The sequence below is a fragment of the Pteropus alecto genome, unplaced genomic scaffold (genome assembly GCF_000325575.1).
Source record: "Pteropus alecto unplaced genomic scaffold, ASM32557v1 scaffold88, whole genome shotgun sequence".
Classification (NCBI taxonomy): Eukaryota; Metazoa; Chordata; class Mammalia; order Chiroptera; family Pteropodidae; genus Pteropus; species Pteropus alecto.
In genome coordinates, this window is record NW_006494611.1 from 8113535 (window position 1) to 8137749 (window position 24215).

Here is a 24215-nt window from a genome sequence, read left to right on the forward strand (position 1 = left end):
TTCGGCTGCAGCCTCCTCCCATAGTCCCCCTTCTTCTGGTCGGGTAATGGTTTGTCCCAGGGCGCCTGGCTCGTTCTAGAGGGTGGCGAGCATAAATGGTACATCCTACTGCCTTCATTACACTCCATTTTGGCGTCTCCTTTGTTCTACTTCCCCCTACTGAATGAGGCTCAATAGGCTGGCCCAAAAGAAGGAGGGGGAGCCGGGCTAAGCGGACCGGTCTGAGCCAGTCTCCGGCGCAAGCGCAGTGCGGATAAACAGGAAGCGGGCGGTAGAGGCAGCTGCAGAGGAGACGTAGGGGTTTCGTGGAGGAAACATTGAAAGAACTAAGGTTGTTGGGAGGGCAACAGAGGCTAACTGAGTACGAGTAAAGAAGCTTTGGCCATCTGCCTCCAGGGAACGGGAGCTTGCAGCTTCATTTTTGGCTTAGGCTTCCGGCTCCCCAGCTTAGGCTGAGGCAGCGGCTGACAAAGGGCTCGCTCCGGTGCCACCGCCCTTCTCATCCGGGCATTCAGGTCCCTGCGGAGAGGGAGGGGGAAGGGCAGAGGGGGAAGGGAAGGAGCCGTAGGGGCGCGCGCTTGGTGCGGAGGCCCTCTGCAGGGCTCCGGGCCTGGGGCCCAACGGACGGAGGCCGAGGAGGACCCGCAGAGGTGGCGGCGGCCGGAGGCAGGAGGATGGTGCAGAAGGAGAGCCAGGCGGCCCTGGAGGAGCGGGAGAGCGAGCTCAGCGCCAACCCTGCCGCCTCCGCTGGTGCATCATTGGAGCCGCCGGCAGCTCAGGCTCCTGGTGAAGACAACCCGACCGGGGCCGGGGGAGCAGCAGTGGCAGGAGCGGCAGGAGGGACTCGGAAGTTCCTGTGTGGCGTGGTGGAAGGTGAGCGCTTTGGCGCGGGCTGGGCAAGCGCGTCCTCCCTCTCGCCTCGCCCCAGTACTAACACGTTTCTTCTCGTGGGTGATGGTGGCGGTGTTTTAGGGTGCTCTAAAAGGGTGTTACTCCCTTGGATCTGAAATCTGACCCTGCTCACACGAGGGGAGAGGAGACGGGGTGGGCAGGTCTCCCCTCACGTTCTTAAATGGCGTCGAATTCTATAGCAATTAACAAGCCTGACCCCACCCGCTGTGGGATCGGAGCCAGGCGTGCTCCTGCGGAGGCGTTCGTAAGGAGCCTTCTAGGCTCTGAGTTATATACTTGGTTGTATCTCGCGATCTTACTCCCTAGGGTGGTGCATTCAAATGAAAAAATGTATAGTGCTGCTGTCCCCACCGTTTGGAAAAAAGATAACCCAGGCAGAGGTGTTTGTACTCCTGGATTGAAGAGAAGCACAGTAGGCCTTTAGTTTTACAAATTCCTTTTTGCTAAGAATTTTTTTGCTGGCCAGTTTCCACCCACTACCCATTGAAGATTCGTTTGCAGCCCAGAAAATTGCCTTTTACTCTCTGCTGTGCTTTGCCCCTGAAGGGCGAATCTTTAATGTCTGAGATACGGAATTTTAATTGACTGCAGAAGAGGTTTAAAAATGCCCTTCTCACCCTCTGTATTCCCATTATCATTTAAAAGAAATGAAGAACTTTTTCGGTAGTTGGGGAAAATGACCAGAAGATTGTGTAACAGTTTATGAATATAATTTACAAATAATTGGCCGTGCATTCTGTGGAAGCATGAATTAGTTACATTATTGCTCTTTCCTCGAGTACAGCATATATTTGAATTTTCTGAAGTATTTAGGTGTCTGCTTTATTCTCCTGTGTGTAATGGTGTGCATAGGAATAACTATAAAAATTGTTATAAAAACCCAAAGAGGTAGAGAAAAGGAAAGAAGGATCGCCCTCTTGGTTGAGTGCTTCAACTTTTCCAGTGTTGTCAGCAGAGTATTCATTTGAAAGATGGGTTATGGTTACTGTATTTTAGGTAAAGTTTTTAATTGTAGGGGCAAACAGACTAATTTTCAGTAAGGAGTACTGAAAACAGTACATCAGAGTCATTTGTCTTGCAGAATTTGAGGGAAGATAGAATGGAAAACTACTTTTGTATTCGGAGTCAAAGTTTATGAAAACATGATTACTTTGTGTAATTTATCTGTCGATAACTTATTGGGCTTGTTTGAGTGCAGGGAGATTCTAGAGAAAAAAATCTATTTTGTCATCTGAGATCTTGGTGGAGAGTGGGGAAGGAGTGCTGAAGGATACAGAAATTTTAGAGCTAGAATGAGACATAAGGAAACTTGCAAGTCCTTTACACCTTCAGTAATTATGGAGAAAAAAGCTCATAGTTTAAATAAGTTGGTTTGTTTTTCAGAATAGCATTGAGAGAGAACTCTATCGAGTTGCCCCCCTCTCCCATTCCCTTGCGTATTTTCTTGGTGACTAAGCACCTAATTTTTTTTTGTATTTCTAAGTTGGCACCATTCCCTAAAATAAGTGAGGATAGAAATACTGTAGGTATTGACAGGATACCTTTTTTTTTTCTTTTCCTAACAAACCTTTGTTGATTATAATCATGTGTAACAGCACTGCTTCCTCTTTGTGGTGCCAAATAACCAAAACCATGTACCTGACTCTCAAAGAGCAAAGTTAGGGTTTCCAAAGATTAAAACTTTACACTCTTGAAAAATGTTTATTTTTTATATTGAAGTAACTCTAAAGGGGTGTTTAATGCCTACTTCTTTAAAAGAAAAGTGGTAATTCTGAGTGTTCTAGGAAAGCTATAAATACTTGTATAAAATTTACCTTAATATTTTAAAGTTAATGTTTAGAGGGTGATTCCCTGTAAGAGGTTAATGTTCAATTCTCAAGATTGAAAATGTTATAGTTTTATATGCGGTTATGCAATGAATTTTTCTTTGGTCTGTTACTGACCTTGTTTGTGGTGCAGAGTAACCATTCTGTCTAGAGATTGGAGCTTAATACATTTCAGAAATTTTGGTTTTAGGTTTATCTCAGGTATGTAGACAGTGTGTGTGTGTAAAAGAGTGTTTTGTATTCAAAATGCGATTTTAACTGTCTTCATGGTACTTTCTGGGGAAAGATTCCCTTATCTCTTGAAGATGATTAGATGGAGAAGTAGAAAATAAAGGTTGGGCAAGCTGTAAGGTGTGTGATTAGCACAACACTGAGCTCCAAATACCAGTTTGGGGCTTAGATCACTACATAAGTCATCAGTCTGCAGGTTTATTACCTGAAATGTGCATTGGTTGTGCTTTGCCTCCACCTGGGACACTCTGGAACAAGTTACGTTCTTGAATTTTCTGTTGTTAAAACCTCTGCTCTAGAATTGAGATTGCTTGAGAGTTTCCTGTTTGGGTCAGTTCCACTGCTGAATTTGTTGTGAATGTAGTTGAAGGCATTTTTTGGGTCCCTTTTATAATATCAGGAACTTTTTTAAAAAAGTGATTATAAAATTAGGTCAATCGGATTCTTTTAATTCTGTTCTTGATTTTTTTCCTAACCTTACTTATCTCCCCTCCTTCCTTTAAAAGCAGTTTAACTCCCCTCCTAGGTAGTAATTGTTGTTATTAGCAGTTTTGGATTACTTTCCTTCCACTTCCTCCATTATATGATTGAGATAATCTTAAAAAGTTGGATTTAAATATATGAGGTCTTTTTTGGCAGTGTAAAGACATGTTGTTTAGCTGATTTTAAATAACTTTATCATATAAGTAATGTGTTCATGGTAGAAAAAAATCAGAAATTTTAAGCAAAAAGAGAATAAAAATCACCTTATAATGTCACCACCCAAACACACCTTAATGTTTTACTAAATTTTCTTCAGATTTTGGTATATCATACACATTTTTTTACAAAATGAGATTGTATTGTATGTTTCATAACCTGCTTTTCTCAATAAAGAGTTTAACATATTTTAAAACTTGAAAATAATTTCATTATTATTTTGAATCTAGGATTTTATGGAAGACCTTGGGTTATGGAACAGAGAAAAGAACTTTTTAGAAGGTAAATTTTTATTATATAAAGCAGTTTTAAACCATTGATTTCTTTTGTTTGAAAAAATGCTAACTGAATGGGTCAGGTGCAGTTTAATGATTTCTTATTGCAGAAGTTGGTCTTTTACTTTTTCTTCACTTAGGCCAGTGGTTCTCAAACTTTCCTGGGGAAGCTGAATAGGTTTGGGGTTTCATCTGCCTCACCCAGAGCTGTTGTGTTTTTAGTTAAGACTATTTAATATTTCGACATTCCTTGTAATATGTTTTACAATTCCACTGGATTACAAAAAGATTCAAAGCTACTGCCCTAGAATATTATTAGCTTTTTGAGAGATGGAGATGCTCCAAGAAAAGGAAAAATATCGATATTTATAGCCTATACATGTTGCCTGTTTATACATGTGTAATTTTCTTTCCCCTTAAGGCTCCAGAAATGGGAATTAAATACATACTTGTATGCCCCAAAAGATGACTACAAACATAGGATGTTTTGGCGAGAGATGTATTCAGTGGAGGAAGCTGGTAATCTTTTTCCTTTTAATTCATAAATTAAAATATGTAGAAACAGCTATATTTTAAATATAGATGTACCAAAGTTTTATTAGGTATTTTATTTTTACTTTGTAGACAGTTTCCTTTTCTTTTATCTGGTAACTAACTCTTCATGAGTTAGTGCAGATTGAAACAGTAGTTCTAACTGCATAGCCATAGTGTGATTCTGGGGATGCCAGTTTGACTTCACCTGTTTTGTGGTCATAAATTGTATTTTTTTCAAAATATATAAATAGTACTTTTTAACCTCTGCCACTGGACTAAACAGTGAGCCACTGGACAAAGAGGTGCTGAAGCAGGGCTGGCTAGGCCAAGCCAAATGAGGCACAGATTTTATGGGACTCCTCAAAAAATCAGTAATCAGGATAAATAATATTTTATGCAGTTTTAAGAAAAAAAGTTAATGCAAAAAAATCCATGAACAAAATACCAAAATTTTAAAGACAGGATAAGTATTACTGATCCTTTTGCTTTAGTCTCAAGTATGGTTTGGTCTTGACCATTTGATTACTATTACTGATCTTGTCTTTTTTTTTAGAATAAAGACCTCACCCTAGTCCAGGTCTGAAGTGAAAAATCCACCACAAACTATCCTTGCTGTGTATATTCTTACGTTAGTTATATAAAATTCACAAATATAGTCTCGTACTTCACAAAACCACCTTGTAAATTAGACAGGTGGTGCTTTTCTTTGCGTGAATGAGAAAACATTTTCATACTGGGAGTTAAGTGGTATACACATGAAGTTATAAGATGTTTGGTTATAGAGTTCAGCCAAGGCACAGAAGACAGTTTTAAATTATGAAGAAGCAATTAAAACTTAATCCTATTTTCATTGCGTGTTGTAGTTTACTATATATAACTTAAGTGTGTCTTCAGTGTAATTATTTTCTGGAGATGCTGGTAATGAAATTTCATGTGATCTATAATCAAAATACAGTCAAGTTACCACGGAAACTTATTTAAAGATACGGAGTAGTATTTCAATTTATTTAGGAAAACTGTCACATTTTAAAAACTTAAAATCTGTAATAAATATTTTTCCTGTAGTTACAAAGATGAGGGGTCAGATTGTTAAGGCCATCATCACTTAACCCCAGTTTTTAAGAAAACGTTTTTCATTTTATTGTCACATTGAACATGCCAATTTGTGAAATTTAAGGGACTTCCTTTCTTGACTCATTGAATTGGAGAAAATGACCTCTTCAGTTGAAAGGTGAAGGTTCTTTTAGTTTTATGTGCTGCTTTCTAAAAAACATGGACTCTGTTCTTTAGAACAACTTATGACTCTCATCTCTGCTGCACGGGAATATGAGATAGAGTTCATCTATGCTATCTCACCTGGATTGGATATTACCTTTTCTAATCCCAAGGAAGTTTCTACATTGAAACGCAAACTGGACCAGGTAACTTCCTTACTTTTTCATTATAGTTTTCTAAATCAGTACTTGAAACTAAGTTTTCAGTTACTTTTACGATATTAAAAGGAAACCAAATTCATACTTTTTGTTTCCGTACAAAATTTTTATTTTAATGCTTTTGATAGAGGGATATTTTCTGAAGTGAGTTGAAAGAGTTTTATTGTAGGTACCAGTGCTTCTCAAACTTTTGCATAAGAATTGCCTTAAAAGAGTGCTTAGAAATGATGCTTAAAAGAATACTAATAGTCTTTATTCTCAGATTCTTTAATGACTTGGGGTGGGGACTTATCTCAAAATCCAAGTGGTTCATAACCACATTTTGAGAAACTATATTATTGGGTCCTTGACTGAATTTGTGACTGAGGTTATAGAAACAGAAGATTTTACCTATTAGACATTATTTCTTTCAGTTATAGAGACAGATATAATTTGGTCTGGAAATGATTAGTTTCCCAAGATGAGAAGAAAAATAGATTAGATAAATATGTGAACTGAACCTGATTGAAATCTAAATTCTACTAAGCATAAAAGCTGTAAAACTTCTTTTGTAAAGTATGTTGAGATATATATATATACACACACACATATATATATATATATGTTTGCTGGCTTATAAATATATATTTCTTTAGGCAAAAGTTTATATTAGCGGCATTAAAATAATTGGTAAAAAGTTTAAGGTAAATTTCCATTAATAAACTTTTAAGAGGTTATTTCCCTATTTGATCAAATGCTATTTCTGATTTATGGCCTAGTTAGGTTTATGTGCAAAGGGATTAATTAGGATCAGTGTGTCTATATCTTGTTTTATTTATTCATGTTTTTGTGTTTTTCTGACAGTTTGGTCTTTTATAATTAGCAGCTAAAGTGGTAGAAGGATAGGCCACATTGTAAAAGCTTAGTTGAAACATACTGGCATATTGCATTCAAACCCAAATGAAAAATGGGTCCCCCGATTGTCTAGCTGTTCAACATAGAAAATGTAAAAACAGTAGGTTTGGCTTTGAACATTTTACTAAAGGAAGATATTTGACTTTTAAGTATAACTATTGTATATTTTTAATATTTGGAATCCTGTATTTTTTACTCTAAGGTAAGGAGAAAGCCTTTTGTTTTTTTCTTTTCCTAGGTTTCTCAGTTTGGATGCAGGTCATTTGCATTGCTTTTTGATGATATTGACCATAATATGTGTGCAGCAGACAAAGAGGTATTCAGTTCGTTTGCTCATGCCCAGGTCTCCATCACAAATGAAATTTATCAGTACCTAGGAGAGCCAGAAACTTTCCTCTTCTGTCCCACAGGTATTGTATATAATAGTTTTATATTTAACTAGTCTTGAAATATTTAATGTTTAAAGGGCCATGTATGGGCTTGATTGTGCTATCCCCTCTCCCTTTGGTGTTTAAAGGTAGGAATTCTTTTTCTAGAAGACATTTTTCAAGATCTTAAATTGGAGAAATTTTAGGGACTAATAAATTACAACTAAATAGGGAAAAGATTTTATGTATTTTTTTTAGTACTGCAAGTACAGTAGTTCTCCCTCCTCCACTCCCGCCAATCCCATGGTTTTATTTATGTGGTCTCAGGTACCTGTGGTCAACCACAATTGGAAAATATACGCTACCCGCCTGTTAATCACTTAGCTGTCTGGTTATCAGCTTGACTGTTGTGGTATTGTAGTGCTTGTGTTCAGATAATCCTTACTTTAGTTAGTAGTGGTCCCAAGTACAAGAGTAGTGATGCTGGTGGTTCAGCTATACAAAAGAGAAGCTGTAAAGTGCTTCTTTGAAGTAAAAAGGTGAGTAAAGTACAATAAGTAAGATATTATGAAAGAGCCCACATTCGCATTTATTACAGTATGTTGTCATAATTGTTATTATTAGCCTCTTACTGTGCCTAATTTATAAATTAAACTTTAGGTATGTACGTATAGGAAAAAACATAGTATAAATAGGGTTTGGTATTATCTGTGGGGAGGTCTTGGAACATATCCCCCAGCAGACAAGGGAGGACTACTATATATGAACATTACATTTTCAGGATTAAAGGAGGGATAGAATTATCAAAATTAAAAATAGAAAAAAGCAAGTTTACATAGCTTTTAACTTAGTCACTTCTCACTTCCTCCTCCTTGTTTCTTATTTCTGCCCCTGCATCTCTGAATCCTTTATTGCTCCCCTAACTCCCAACTGGGCTCTTACTTTCAGAAGTCAGCATAGAAAGCTTAATAGTTCCCCTTCATCCCCCCACCCCTTTCCTTCCCTAGTTCATTCCATTGAAATGTTTTAGTCTCTTTTAGTTGTCTTTTAAAATTCAGCTTGTAATAAGAGATTATACTGAGGATTACTTAATTCACAATCAGTTGTAATTTAGTTGCAGTTGAGTACTAATAGTCATGAGCATAATGTTGCATTCTTCGTTAATGATATTATCAATCTATCAGGCCTCTGATTGTAATTTAGAAATGTAAGCAGTTCAGAATTATGTAGAAAATGCTAAAAATTCTAATTATTTCTTTTTTTTCCTAATTGTTTCTTTAGTAAACTTCTGTTTCTAGTGATCATAAGGATCGATCTGTACTACTCTTGGAGGAAGAATATCAGTTTATGAATTGACTTTTTTTTAATGAAATGATTCTTAAATGAACTTCCCACTTGAGTGTACTTCCTTTTGGGGTATGACATAGAGACCTTTTATTATTTGGATGAAAAGAATTTAGAATTGGTAGATTTGACTTTCCCTATTCCAAATCTTATGACCATTTCACTCCTGACTAATCTACTTATGTTCCCCCCAACATTCAGAATATTGTGGCACTTTCTGTTATCCAAATGTGTCTCAGTCTCCTTATTTAAGGACTGTTGGTGAAAAGCTTCTACCTGGAATTGAGGTGCTTTGGACAGGTAAGTCTTTTAAGATTTATATAGTGAAACTTTAAGACCTAGAGAAATTGATTCTAGTTAATTGGATACTTTTTAAAAACTGAGCCTTAACTAGAAAACTTTGTTATTAAAATTTTCTTTCTTTTACAAAGTATACATTCTTCACTTAATATTAAAAATCTTTTAGGTTCTCTAGTGAACCTCAATATCCTTTATTGATAAAGAATAACTCTGTAGGGAACGGGGCTAAAAGATATTGATTCATCCTAGCCCTAGGAGACTGTTCTATTTTATAAAATGAAAGCTGTCATGTAGATTGACAGCTAGTAATCAACAAGCTGTATTAGCTTTTATTCTAAGAATTAAGGGCAGAAACCCTTCCAGAGTTTAGGTTAATTGGGGTTTGTCTAATTAAGAATATACTGTATTATAATGGAAAAAAATTGTTTACATGAAAATTTGCTTACTAACATATCACTTTGAGGAAGTTTGCCCAAATCTTTTGACTACTAATTCCATTTCTAGAAAAGTGATCTAAGGAAATATTGGAGGAATGGTGACTAAAACTGAGTAAAAAGACATGTTGCTATGCCATTTTAAAAAGAAAAATTGTTAGAAAGTACGTATAACAAGGAAAACAAAAAATTATATGCATTATATTTTGAAGAACCACATGTGAGGGTCTTTTAACAAAAAGTGGTCATTTATTTTAGGTCCCAAAGTTGTTTCTAAAGAAATTCCAGTAGAATCCATTGAAGAGGTTTCTAAGATTATCAAGAGAGCTCCAGTAATCTGGGATAACATTCATGCTAATGATTATGATCAGAAGAGACTATTTCTGGGTCCATACAAAGGAAGATCCACAGAACTCATCCCACGATTAAAAGGAGTCCTGACTAATCCAAATTGTGAATTTGAAGCCAACTTTGTTGCTATCCACACACTTGCCACCTGGTACAAATCAAACATGAATGGAGTGAGAAAAGATGTAGTGATGAGTAAGTAGACTACTTGACCTTGACCTTGGGAGGAGAGCTGGGGTTAACTAGAGCCTTTGGCAAGTAAGTATTCCTTTGTCATCACAATTTAAGAAATTTTTTAAAGGTGTGTTGTTCAGTCCTGTGAATGAGATGTACTTACAGAAGGGCTGAGTGGCTTTGGACAAGTTACTTGGTAACCTCTTGGCTTCAGTTCTTTATTTTTAAAATGTGATTTAGCCTTTGAAGTCTGAATACTAGACTGACTAGTCTTAGTGATCCCATTATCCCTGGAGTTCTGATTCAATTTGTGTTTTTAGGTAATATTATTAAATGGGATATTTTAGATGATTTGATAGTCTTATCTGAGTTACTTCATATATCAGTTAGGTTCAGTTTACATGTATGGAACACATTCTCATTTTTTAAACATTGGCCTACTGATTTTTTATTTTTGAAAAATTCCTAATTTCCAAGCAAGAGTGTACTGGCTAGTTGTTTATTCATTAACATTTAAACACCTATTGTGTGGCAAGTGCATCTTTTTGGGCACCAAGGATGCAAAGAATAAAGTATTCCCTGTTTTTGAAGAACACATAGTCCGGTGTTGGGTAAAACATATAGGCAGTGGAACTATAGTATGATAAGAGTTGACATAATTATAAATTGCCGTAGGAACACAGAGGAGGGAGTGATAATTTATAATCAAATTTGGTGGTAAGAAATGATTTTATAGAGGAGAGGATGCTTAAACTGGGTCAAAGTATGAGTAAAGTTTGCTGGGGATTAAAGGATCGGTAGGCTGGAGGTGAAAACACTGGACACTGTTTTGGGGGTATTGAAGTGTCATGATGCTTGGTGGTAGTTGTATAATTGTATTCTTTCTCAGTTTCCCTGCTTCCAATTCTGTTTATTGAATTAATGTTTGCCTTTAAAGCTCATTCATTGTTACCCTCCCTCTCTCCAATAAACAAATTGAGGGATACAATCTTAATCCCCTCTGTATACGTGACACTACTTCTTTTAAGGCAGAGCATTAAGGAGTAGAAGATGTTAGCCAAACTGGGCCATGTGCAGGGAACTAAGAAAGAAAGCTTAAGAATAGGGGGTTTTGAATGCCAAACTAAAGATTGCAGACTTAACTTTTTTCTACTACTATCTTGGTTTAGAACTTCATTATATGCTTATTATCTGTGCTCATATGTTGCCTCTCTAAGCACTTTTTCTCTTCCTCCTCAAAATGCATTTATTAATGTGCTGTTTTTTTCACAATTATTTGCCCGTTAAGTTATAAGCTCCCAAAGAGTAGGAAGTGTTTTCTTTTTTTTGAAGCTATATAATTTATTGAGGTGAAATTCGCATAACATAAAGTTAACCATTTTAAAGTGAACAAATGACGTTTAGTACATTGACAGTGTTGTGCAACCACTACCTTTAGTTCCAAAACATTTCCATCACCCCAAAGTAAAACCACATACTTGTGAAGTAGTCACTCTTAATTCCCCACTCCCCCAGCCCTTGGCACCACCAATTTGTATTGTCTTTATGGATTTATCTCATTTGAATATTTTCTATCAATGGAATCATACAGAATAGAATCATATAAAAATAAGCTTTTGTGTCTGGCTTCTTTGACTTAGCATAATCTTGTCTACGTTCCACTTCATGCATTTTATGGCTGAATAAAGTTCCATTGTGTGTATACAACACAGTTTTTTTAAATCCAGGGAATGTTTTCTTTATAGAAAGTATAGCACCTTTAACCTTGCATTCCCATTAATTGGTACTCAGTGGACATTTAGGAATGTCCACTTCCAATGATCCTAAAATTTGTGGGTTTTATTTCGATTGGGATTTTACATTTAGCAGTGCAATTAGGTGACTAGTCTAGGTGAAGTTGTTCAATGAAGGGTCTTGGGTGTGTTTGCATCTTTGTATTTAAGGTTTGTTCTTTTTCCAGTTCTTTGTTTCTCTGCTTGAATGTTAACAATTAGTGTTTTGCATTTGTCCCTTTGACTTGTCAGGAGACTTTTATTATCAAAACTTTTCATGCTCTTTCTCTTTGCAGCTGACAGTGAAGACAGTACTGTATCGATCCAAATAAAATTAGAAAATGAAGGCAGTGATGAAGATATTGAAACTGATGTGCTTTATAGTCCACAGATGGCTCTGAAGTTAGCTTTAACAGAATGGTTGCAGGAGTTCGGTGTACCTCACCAGTACAGCAGTAAGTTTTGGCCATTTTTTGTAAGGGGGTTGGATCACATGGGTGAGTCATAAAGGACATTTGTGATGTGCTTAACATAAGCCCACCAAGCAAAATGAAATTTAGGGATTTAGAGAAAAATAATGTTTTTAAAATCTTACTTTTGGTCTTACATAGCTTTTAAATAGATGGAATGCTAACTTGTTTTCAAAATATCTTTTGAAATAATTTAAGTGTTTTTAAATCTAGATCTTCAGAAAAGAAGATAATAGGTGTTGGCATGTTTAGGAATGCTTTTCTTTTGATTCCTCTTTCCTTTCTTCTTTCTCTACTTCTGTGGTGGTTTTAGAGAAATTGCACTTTTCTCATGCCTCATGTTATTAGGAAGTGCATATTGAGTTTCCAGTTACAGATGTGCTAAGAAAACATTTCTCTAGATCTAAAGTGTTCTCTAATTCTGATTATCTTTGTGGCAATTTGTTTTTGTAGGTAGGCAAGTTGCACACAGTGGAGCTAAAGCAAGTGTAGTTGATGGGACTCCCCTCGTTGCAGCACCCTCTTTAAATGCCACCACTGTAGTTACAACAGTTTACCAGGAGCCCATTATGAGCCAAGGAGCAACGTTGAGTGGTGAGCCTACAGTTCTGACCAAGGAAGAAGAAAAGAAACAGCCGGATGAGGAACCCATGGATATGGTAGTGGAAAAACAAGAAGAAACAGATCACAAGAATGACAATCAAATACTAACTGAAATTGTCGAAGCTAAAATGGCAGAGGAATTGAAACCAATGGACACTGATAAAGAGAGCATAGCTGAATCAAAATCCCCAGAGATGTCTATGCAGGAAGATTGCATTAGTGATATCGCCCCTATGCAGACTGATGAACAGACAAACAAGGAGCAGTTTGTGCCAGGTCCAAATGAAAAGCCTTTGTACACTGCGGAACCAGTGACTCTGGAGGATTTGCAGTTACTTGCTGACCTCTTCTACCTTCCTTATGAGCACGGACCCAAAGGAGCACAGATGTTACGGGAGTTCCAGTGGCTTCGAGCAAATAGCAGTGTTGTCAGTGTCAATTGCAAAGGAAAAGACTCTGAAAAAGTGAGTATAATGAATTTACTTCCTTCTCTAGCCTGACTGGATCCCCATACTAATGATATAGAAGAGGTCTTAAATGAGTACATTGGTAACTGGCAAAAAATTGATCACAACTTAGAGTATGTTCTTTAAAATAGATGTGGATTCTGTTGAATCTGGTACATATAATTCCATAGTTTGATCTTATAGTTAGGAATGAAGGAAGATCAAAGTTAAAGAGTTTAAGCTTATTGATTCTTTAATATTAAGGTAAAGGTAAATTGCAGGCATCTGCTAACAAACAACTTAGTTTATGTTTTAGATTATTTTGTTAAGCTTGCAGTTTTTGAGTCTTTTTGTTGGTCCTCAATAGATTGAAGAATGGCGGTCACGAGCAGCCAAGTTTGAGGAGATGTGCGGACTGGTGATGGGAATGTTCACTCGGCTCTCCAATTGTGCCAACAGGACAATCCTTTATGACATGTACTCCTATGTTTGGGATATCAAGAGTATAATGTCTATGGTGAAATCTTTTGTACAGTGGTTAGGTAGGTGCACCAGGAATAATCTCTTCTCAGATATATTGTCCCTTAAAAAAAAGACAGATTATCCCACAGGGAGAAAAACATGTAGGGAATTGGCCAACTTTTTAAATTCTTTGCCTAGCGTCCTTTCAAAGGTGTAGCCATGTGAGGTGGAAGTCTCAGTAAATACATCGAGCACATTGATTTTTCTCCCTTGGGCTAATTCAGCATAAATATCCTGAAAATGTGTTAGAAAGTACTGACTTTAACTTGTTCTGACTGAATGCTTCCTGGACGGGACCCTGTATACCACTTTTATCTGATTTGGAGATGAGACACTATGACTTATGACTGTGTAAGCTCTCTGCTGCTTGCTGTGTCTTGATACCATTAATGCTGTGTTTAATGGAATAGTTGCCGAAATGACCTAAGGGGCCTGGCAAGAGGAAGCCATCCTCCCAGCCCTGTGCGCATGCGAGCTTTAGTGGTGGGCTATTCTGGTGCTACTTGGTATTAATTCACATGGTTTTTTATCTCTCTACCAAGTAATTGGTTTTAGCAGGGGATGGAAATTGCAGTCCCCTAAAAACTCTCTGTTCATTAAATGGACTTCAGGATGTTCTTTTAAAAGTTTATTTTTTTTATTTTGGGGGAGGGGAGATGTTCAAACTTGGTAAAAAGCACCAGCATGGCCAAGTTTCTCCAGGGACCTCATTTCATTTCCAGGTTATCATTCCAGCTATAAGGAATATGTAATGGACTTAACATACAGCACACAGCAGGCAGCAAGGCTAACTGATGTCATACTTTTCATAGTAGTCACAAATACTATGATGGGTTAGATGGTCTTGGTTGTGAAATAGATGTGAGACACTGAGCTTAGGTTAACTAAGGAGTAGTAGCAATGAGATCTCTCACTTTTTGCCCATACACTTTAGGCTTTTATATATTAAAAAAACAGTAGTTTCCTGGTGATAGAACTAATCAGCAGCTAAAAGTAGTCTTTGTTAATTTGGAAATATAGAACTTCGAGTTCTTGTATATATAGCACACTAGGTAGAAGAATTTTGATCTCTTGTTAAAAGACTCCAAGTACCTGTTTTCTGTGATAGATGTCTGCCCTTAGGCTTAGGAAAAGCCTCTATGTTGGTTGACACAATTGCCTTCCAGGCTTCTGGCCTGGGGGGGTTATAATTAACCCTATAAGGATTTAAATCTTAAGTTTCTGCCCTGAAATCTGGATTATTGAGCTTGAGAAAGTATCACTTAAAACATTTGATAATTCAGCTTTTAATTCAAGAATCGTTAAAAATTAAATTCTTGATTATCTACAGTTTGTTTGTTCTCAGGCTTTTACCTCTGTATTGTGCAATTATGGCGGCTTTCTTCAATTGTATAGATGACTGTTATATAAGCTCAAGGTCGGAGCATCTTAGAAGTTTTAAATGATCACCTTGGCATCCACATAGCTTTACTAAAAGCTCACCACAAAGAGAGTATTTTCATGGTTTTGTAGTAATTTCAGGGAGTTACTGATTAGAACCCTTTGTTTTCCTCCTCTCTCCAGTCCAGCTGGCATTCAGTCCTTTAAAGAATGTGGCTATGCAGTACTTTTGATTACTAACGACTTCTATTATCTTCTTCCCCATTGTGTACAGATGGGAGAATCCTCAGCACAAGTGTCTACTACTATTGGATGGACAGCGGCAGATGTTCACAGCGCGTCATGATTAATTAGTTTAAATTGAAAGGTTCTATGTGAGGTAGCTCAGGTAGATTTAAGGGCAGTAGGCATGAACTGAAGTCACGTTTGCGCAGCGACTGAGGCATTAACCATGTTTTCATTTACACAGCTCTTCGTACATGCAGCTTTATATTGTAATAGTTGGAAGTGCTAGTTATGTTGTAGTCTCAAAGTGGGGGGTAGGGGAAATTGGCTGATCTTAAAGTTCGAGAGGTACAGTTTTTCCCTGCAGTGTAAATTTACACTGAGCTATGGAATGGGGCAGGTTCTCTTGATAGCCTAATTTTGACCCTATTTCATGTTGATTTTATAAATATTACATTCTATGTTTTTTTAAAAGTACCCCTACCCCTAAAACAATGACAAACCTGGATATCTCTTAATGGGTCTGAATTGTCAAAAAAATTGGTTTGCTTTGGGACTGTCTGACTAGCACACTATATACCTTGTACTGATGAGACTGTTAACTTGAACAGGAGGTAGAATGCTGTCTTCAAATGGAAAAGAACTATATTGCGCTGCTTATCTTGTCAGAAGACTAGGCAGGTGATTTTGATTTGGCCTCCGAATACTTGCCTTTAACCTCTTGTTAGCTACCTTTATTTGCTTATGAAGTTGGTTAAGTGGTGAACCTTAATGCTGACTTCAGAACCTCTGCTACTCTGTGCATATGTTCAGTGCACTGTAAAGATTATAAAGATTATAACGGTCAGAGGAGCCAGATAACTGTCATACTTCTAAGAAAAGTATGTCTTAGTGCTGGACACATCAGGAGCATCTGTCTGCTCTCCTTAGTTCTCAGATTCAGACTGGTATTATTATTAGCCAAGTCCGAACTTGGATTTTTCGTCAAGGGGGAAAAAAAGCTCATTGTGTTTCGCTGTCAACTTATTTAAAAATTTATTTATTCTTCTGGCTTTAGTTTTCTGACAAGATTAACCCCTTTTTCTCCCCTTTTTCCCTTTCCTGTACCCTTCCTCAAAATGTAAAATGTGACTTCAGACAGGTTTAATTCCTTCATGGGCTGTGATAATAAAATGTCTTATCTTTCTTTCATTTCACTTTATAGTTACTGTAATTTCACTAAAGAGCAAGCAGCTGTCTTGATTTTTATAGCTGTTTCTAAGGAATATGTAAACTTGACCCAGACAAACTTGAGACTTTCCAACTATGAAAGGGTAGAACTTTTAACAGTGATTATTCATTAATCAGAGGAAGAAAGAACATCAATATTGAAATTACATTATGAATTAAAAAATTATTATCACAGCCTTGTCCTGAAAACCCTCGGTTATTATTATTAGAGAGCTATTTCCACAGTGTTTGTTAGTTTGTTGGACGTTTGAGACCCCAGGAAATCCCCTTTCTCGTAACGTTCTCCGCTTGGATCTGATCTCAACAGGGTGTCGTAGTCATTCTTCAGCACAGTTCTTAATTGGAGACCAAGAACCCTGGGCCTTTAGAGGTGGTCTAGCAGGAGAGTTCCAGGTATCAATATGAATTCACAACTGAATTGACATTTTCTTTGTTTTGTGAGAAACCTTATGTTGCGCATCAGATGGCTGGAAGGATTGGTCTGCCGAAGGCTTTCTAGTCCCAAATTCAATTTAGTTACATAGCTGGATTTTAAATCAAATTTTCCTCCTCTTTCACAGTAATTTCTGAAGGAGATGCTGCCAATTCCCCCCGCGCCTGCGAAGCGCAGCGGCTTTAGGTATACACTTCACATTGTTTCTTTGCAGGTCGCACAGCATTTTAATCTGCGCCCGCAATGCACAATGCGCGCATGCTTGTCTGCCAATGGAAACTCCATGAGCAAAAAAGATGCATGAATGTGCACGTGAATGGCGAAAGTGATTTTGGATGCTTTCTCAATTATTTTATAAATTTATATGTGGAAAAAAAAAGAAAATGTGAACAAAATATGAAAGTCTTTGTGGTGGTAGAATTTGTTCATGGACTTTTCAGGTGCTCTACTTTTCTCCCCCCAACAGGTGCTCTGCTGCGCACAGCAAACTGAAGCGCATTGCTTTGGGAATAAAGTGTCTCCTGGACAGATAACCCTCTTCAGACCAAACCTCTCCTCCTGACATTCTGTTCCGCCATCTTTTAGTAGAGAGATGGTCTATGTTAAGATCGGTTTAAAAAAAAGATTTATCATAATTGGAATCAATTTATTTTTTTTTTATTTTTTTTTTTTTTACTATAAATCTAAATCCCTATTAATGTGCCACTAAAACTATTTGGGTAATTTCTATTCAGAAGCACTCCCCTCCCCCAGCAAAGAGGTGTTTATATTAGTAAAGCATAGTATACCCCTCTTCTTTAGGTCTGCCTGCAGTAGCCAGTTAATATTAAGTTGGTAATCTGCAGTGCACACACCCATGTAAAGAAATGGAAATTTTCTCAGCACTAATCCATCTCCTTTTTCTTTCTTCCCACAGCGTTTGCTGCCAATTGATGGGGCAAATGATCTCTTTTTTCAACCACCCCCACTGACTCCTACCTCCAAAGTTTATACTATCAGACCATATTTTCCTAAAGATGAGGTAATTGTCTACCTACCAACTTGGTATATGATTATGGTGCACGCAGTCTTTCTTTGAACTCTCTGGTTAAAAGAATCAGTTCTATGTCTTAAAATATGAACATTACATGGAGAAAGTTAACTAAAACATTGAACGTGGGGGTATTTAAGGAAGAACCTAAGGAGTTCAGGCTCCTAAAATCTTGTACTAAGTTCTTTAATTCCTCCCTTAGAAAAATCAGATAAAATATACTCAGAGTTGGAATTACTAAGTAGTCAGTATGTCTAAATGATATGTTGTCCTTGGTTGATTTTTCTCCAATGTATTTGTATTCTGTAATTTTTAGTCGTGAAGTGCCTACAGGCTGTTGACAACTATAGATAAAAGCAAGCCTGTTTAAAGACAGTAGTATGTTTAGAACATTTTAGATGTATAGGAAACTAAAATATCCTCATAGTTTGCAGAATTTAGCATCTGCTACTCACTGCCTATAACCATGCTGTTTTCTACTGGTTTTACAGCTGTGACTCAATGAATAAATATTAACAAAGCAGAAGTGATAATTATGACATTTTGTTACTCTCTGTCTTAGAAGTCCAGTCTATGAGTCACATTGTTGTTAAATTCTCTTGCCATTTTTCTTGATGCGTTGCTTAACTGGACCATATTTTCAGGCTTCCGTTTACAAGATTTGCCGAGAAATGTATGACGATGGAGTGGGTTTACCTTTTCAAAGTCAGCCTGACCTTATTGGAGACAAGTATGTGAAGTATTTGGATTTGTTGGATTTGGGAGTAGACATTTTAAAGCCAGGTTTGTTAGATTGAGAGGAGGCGATGACTGGAAATAAATATAATTTTATAGAAAGCTCACTTTATAGTTTTAATAAAATCTGAGTATTAATGTGTGTATTTCCAGCTTTTTTGTACACCAAATATAGTTTTTATAAGTTGTCATTCAAGTGCATTGGGCCTTACATTACTGAGGTCTGAAGTTTTGTGTTAGTAATTTAAAAACTCACTCTGGCTTCTTGTCTTCTGAGCAGGTTAGTAGGAGGGCTGCTTTCCCTAAGCCTGGATTATTGCTTTGTCCTAGAAGATGAAGATGGCATATGTGGTTATGCCTTGGGCACTGTAGATGTGACCCCCTTCATTAAAAAATGTAAAATTTCCTGGATTCCTTTCATGCAGGAGAAGTATACCAAGCCAAATGGTGACAAAGAACTTTCTGAGGCAGAGGTAATAATAAAGGTTTAGAATTATACTGTGGTAATTTTTTCTTAGTAAAGTACTTATTAAAATAAAGTGAGGAGGTACATCTTAAAATCTCATGCTTTCTAAATTTTTTTCAAAAAAATTCTTGGATTATTCTTAGAATGCTATTTTCCACTGCTCCCTCAGCATTAGAACAGTTTCTTATTTGGAAGCATTGTCATAATACTTCCTCAAGTCAAAACACTAAACAATTGAAGAGCCTTTCTTTTCCATACCTGTTTTTTGAAGCACCAAACTTAAGGATATTATGGTCTCTTCATTGAGTACCCAGGACAAGTTTAGGTAATTAAAATCTCATTTGCTTGGTTGTCAAGAGTCTAACTTTCCTTCTCAGCAATGCCTTTCTCCTTGTAATTAAAGGGCAATCAGGGTGAGCTGCTCTGAGAGTCTGCTTTCTGATAGGAGCACTTATGTCTGTCCCAACTTCAGTGAATTTTTTTAATGAATGATTAATTTAGTTTGTACATCAGTATATATATATATAAATACATATATTATAATATATATTTTTAAATAGCTCCATCTTAAGGATAATTTTTATGTTCAATAAATACTTTGAGATATATATGTATATATACATATATATGTATATATACATATATACACATGTATGTATATATACACATATATAACATATATACACATGTATGTATGTATATATATACACACATATATATATATATTTAGACTCTTATTTGTGACAGTCTTTTTTTCTTCTGTGTTGCTCCTCTTTTCTGAAATTCTCTACCCCTTTCCCCACACCAGTGTACTCAGCATTCTCTCTGTAGTGTTTTATTATTTTTCACTTTCTGTCACTGGCCAGATGGCTGTGTAATAATAAAGAAGTTGGTTTGGAGTGGCCTCATTGACTTGGCGCATTACCTTGACACTGACTGCAGCATGCTGGTGATTCAGCTGTTGATGTGTTGGTGTTCCATATCTGACAGTTACAGTTTTCTTCATAGGAACATATAAAGAATGATCATAGTGTGTATTCAGAAATTTTTTAAAATGTGGTAAAGTAATACATAACATAAAATTTACCATCTTAACTATTTTTTAAGTTTACAGTTCAGCAGTGTTAAATACATCTACATTTTTATGCAAGGCATACAAACTTTTAAAAAGTTACTTTGAATAATTTTAGATTTACAGAAGTTAAAAATAATACAAAGCTCCTGTATATCTCTCATACATTTCTTACATTTGTCCAAGTCTAAGAAACCAACTTTGGTACATTTCTATAAATTCCACACTTTACTCACTATATTTTCCACTAAAGTCCTTTTTCTGTTCCAGGACCCAATCCAGGATACCACATTATATTTAGACATAGTTTTTAAAAGTGAAAATGCTTCAGCTAGAATTATCAGCTAATTCTGCATGTGCAAATTATCATAATGACTGGAAGTTATTGAATATTTTCCTTTCCTGTTGCTTAGTTCTGTAATTTGTTAATATATAAGTAGCTGTTGAAAGTCAAGAGATTTTAATTTTTACAGAAAATAATGTTGAGTTTCCATGAAGAGCAGGAAGTGTTGCCAGAAACTTTCCTTGCCAACTTCCCTTCTCTGATAAAGATGGATATTCACAAAAAAGTAACTGACCCAAGCGTAGCCAAAAGCATGATGGCTTGCCTCCTGTCTTCACTGAAGGCTAATGGTGAGTACTTATTTATAGAGTTGCTGGTGTTTGGGTTAGGTGGAGACAGGACCATATATAAAGATAAAAAGAAAGAAGTTCATTATAGTGAATTTACATTTTCTTCCTCACCATTATGGTTTGACTTTTGAATTATTAGTTGTGTAAGAATTGCATGTATATTAATCATTGAAAAATGCTGCCTTTTTTATACCATCGATGCTTATTTTGAGCCCCAGTTAAATAAGCGAACATGAGGTTATATTTATTTTGCCAGGAGACTCATAAATGATAGTTGAAAATTAAACTTCAGGGAGAAATTTCATTTAGGAATGCAGAATTGCCAATTTTTTTGAGTTTATGTGAAAACTTTCAAAAATACTTTGTTTTACATTGGTGGTATGAAAACTATCTGTGAAGAGCCAGATAGTAAGTATTCTAGGCTTTAAGGGCCACATACAGTTTCTTTTGCATATTCTTCCTTTTAAAAATCTAAAAACAGTACAAAAGTGGGCAGCTCGTTGAGCCTTAGAGGGTTGTTGATAGATGAGAATGCTTTTATTGTTGCATTTTTACATTTGAATCAGTGGTGTCCCTTCATGGGATAATTTAAACAACTGAAGAAAGCGTAATTTTCAGTGTTGTGCTTGGAACTGAATCATGCAAAGGGGTACTGTGAGGTCTGTCTTAAGTGTGTACAACATAGTATGGTTATGTTGGCTTATGACATGGGCTGGAATAGGCTCTGCCCTGTGAGCCCCTCAAAAGTACTTTATATTAAAACATCGAACAGAGGTATTTTTTGCTTTGAGGTTTTTTTGTTTTTTTTTTAACTTAGGTATAATTGACAGTTAAGAATTGTGTAAATTTAGGGTATAGTTTGATTTGAAATAGCAAAAGAATGATCACATTCAAGTTAGTTAACATGTCCATCATTTAAGATAGTTACCACTGTCGTATTCAATATTGATGATATTAATGCTGATTGAATTCACATGCATTTTAAAAATTGTAGCATGAGATTTAGGGATTGACATGCGCAAGCTCCTTCTAGGATCTGTTTGGAAAATATTAAAGATTAGTCACAATTCATATCCATAATTCTAATTAAGTGACACTTACATTTTGATATTTTATTTCTAGGCTCCCGGGGGGCTTTCTGTGAAGTGCGACCAGATGATAAAAGAATTCTGGAATTTTACAGCAAGTTAGGCTGTTTTGAAATTGCAAAAATGGAAGGATTTCCAAAGGATGTGGTTATACTTGGTCGGAGCCTGTGACGTTTGTTGGAACCATGAACTGTTGGAAAGTCTCTTAACTTCACCTGGCGGGTGGTGGTTGGGGTCTTCATACAGTTCAGCCTCTGGAGTGGCAACAGATCAGCCGATTGGGATTGGAAACAAAGAAGACTATGTAAAACTCACATATCGTACTTTGAGACTACTCACTGGTTGGAATAAGATAGTATTGCTACAAATTCTGTAAGAAACAGAGATGTGGGCCTCCTTTTTGGGTCTTGTGTTAGGTGCCAAGACCTCTTACATGAGCTTATAGGGAGGGCGTCTCCAATAAATGTAGTCAGCACTGTTTTCTGCATCCAGTGTTGTTGCATTTCTCACCTAAAAGTTTTCAAAATTATTTGTTGTCATCCTAGGCTTATTGAATGAAATGTCTCATTTTTGAGGGGACATGGCAGAGATGAGAAAGTGGGTTTCAGAGGCTTCAGGATGGAAATTCCAAGCGGGATGGTTGTGGCATAGTTTAAGCTGAATAAATGATTTCAATTTGGGGCAGTTTTTCTGCTTTTTGTAAAGCCATGGCCAATTGTCTCCTGTAGTGACAATTGGTTCAGGCATGTTGTGCTTCGTAGGGACAAATGTGCAGTTGTTAGTGGCAAAAGCCTAAAAAAGATAAATTTGTAAATTTTTTGTATATAAACTAGCTGTGATCTGAGTACCTTTGTGTTTACTGTTTTTGTAATTTTTCATTTCAAAAATGCAAGGGTTTGATTTCAGGATGGCACTTTGAATAATGTAAATCAGTGGAAGATGGATTTTCTTTCTTTCTTTTTTTTTTTTTTTTAGTTTCATTATTTTTAAAGTGCCTCCCACCTAGTTCTAGGCTGTGGCCATTTTGGGTATAAGAGTCTAATTTGATAGGACTCAATTTGTTGCAAGTGCAGTCACTTAGAAGTTAACCTCAGTGCAGGTCAGCATGTGAAATGTTTATTTTGATATCTGTAGTAGGGTTCAGGGACTGATTGGTCCTATTTGCCCTCAGATCAGTTGTCCTTTAATTTCAAGACCTGTTACTACTGGTTTTAATAAATTAGAGTCTTTTATTCTTGCATGTTTTTATCTAATTTTTAAAAGAATGAGCACACTAACCAGTGATTTAATGGTTACCCTTTTTTCCCCCCCTTTTAACCACAGATTCTGAAAGCTTCATGTATTTTAATTTAGATTTGGTATTTTTTAAGGGTTCTGATCATGAGGCTAGCAAATATCTGCAGGATTTATTTTTTTTCATCATGGCTGGCTGACTTCATAGATTCTTAACAGTATTTGTTACCTTGCTTCCCTGCAGTTTTGTATCAGCTGTTTAACTTTGGGCTGAGGAGGAAAAGGGCAAGGAGAAGGAAACTTAAAATATATTTTATTTCATAGAGTTCCATCAGTGTGGGCTTTGAGAGAGTCTCAAGTGGTATCTAGTGACTTTCAACCAAGGCCTGGGAGTGTGCACTGAATGGGTGAGATGAAGGGAGGGAAGGAAGGAAGACCTCATTTTTAACATATGTATCTTTTACTGATAGGAACCAAGTTTGCATTTTCAAGGGCTGAGGTGTAAAAGGATTGTCTCTACAGGATAATTGTTTTAAATGGCTTCATGTCACTTAGGTTTTAAGTACACTTCATAGACTAGTGGACAATTCTACCATTTTTATCTGGAGGATTTCAGGGTCAACCTATGGAATCAGGATTTTTAGCAAGTTTGCTTGTGACTTCTTGGCTTTTAATAATCACTTTGGCTGGTCTTCTGGTCACAGATGCTTAACTGAAACAGATGTCCAGGCGTATACCTTCATTACTCTAGGATCATAAAGTACTGTGCTATCTTCTATGGTTATGAATATTTATTAAGGTTGGAATGACATTTCATTGATTGTTTAGATCACAGCTCAGTTCCTGTAGAAAATGAACTGTAAAACTATCTGAAGACCATGCAAGAGGCAAAATAAAACTTGAAGTGAATGTATATGGTGGTGTACTGTGTAAACCTACTTACTTCCTGTTTCTGCCTACCCTTTCTCCTCTTCATGCTTCACAAGCAAGTAGTCCTCTATAGTTGTTCCAAGTTAGGGACTGGTTCTTCAAGGTAGCCCTCTCCCACTCCTATCTCCAGTAAAAGAATTTCGGGTTTTCCTTAAGGCAAGGCAAAAGGTAAAAG

The 24215-nt window shown here is 36.6% G+C and overlaps 1 protein-coding gene across 1 annotated transcript; it reads left to right on the plus strand.

Moving 5' to 3' along the window:
- Nucleotides 1–218: 218 nt before the first annotated feature.
- On the plus strand, nt 219–24023 carry OGA (O-GlcNAcase). The gene is made up of 16 exons (XM_006925850.3): nt 219–873; nt 3899–3950; nt 4365–4462; nt 5768–5898; nt 7043–7214; nt 8718–8816; nt 9509–9793; nt 11841–11999; nt 12468–13081; nt 13431–13605; nt 16728–16813; nt 17770–17874; nt 18528–18613; nt 18899–19091; nt 20630–20789; nt 21912–24023. The coding sequence occupies exons 1-16, from the start codon at nt 675–677 to the stop codon at nt 22046–22048; spliced, it is 2751 nt and encodes a 916-aa protein (XP_006925912.1). The 5' UTR covers nt 219–674; the 3' UTR covers nt 22049–24023.
- The last annotated feature ends 192 nt before the right edge of the window (nt 24024–24215 follow it).

Coding starts and splice junctions, on each gene's coding strand:
- OGA (XM_006925850.3), top strand. CDS start 675: ATGGTGCAGAAGGAGAGCCAGGCGGCCCTGGAGGAGCGGGAGAGCGAG. Junction 874..3,898: donor CCTGTGTGGCGTGGTGGAAG/GTGAGCGCTTTG, acceptor TTTTGAATCTAG/GATTTTATGGAAGACCTTGG. Junction 19,092..20,629: donor AAGAACTTTCTGAGGCAGAG/GTAATAATAAAG, acceptor TAATTTTTACAG/AAAATAATGTTGAGTTTCCA.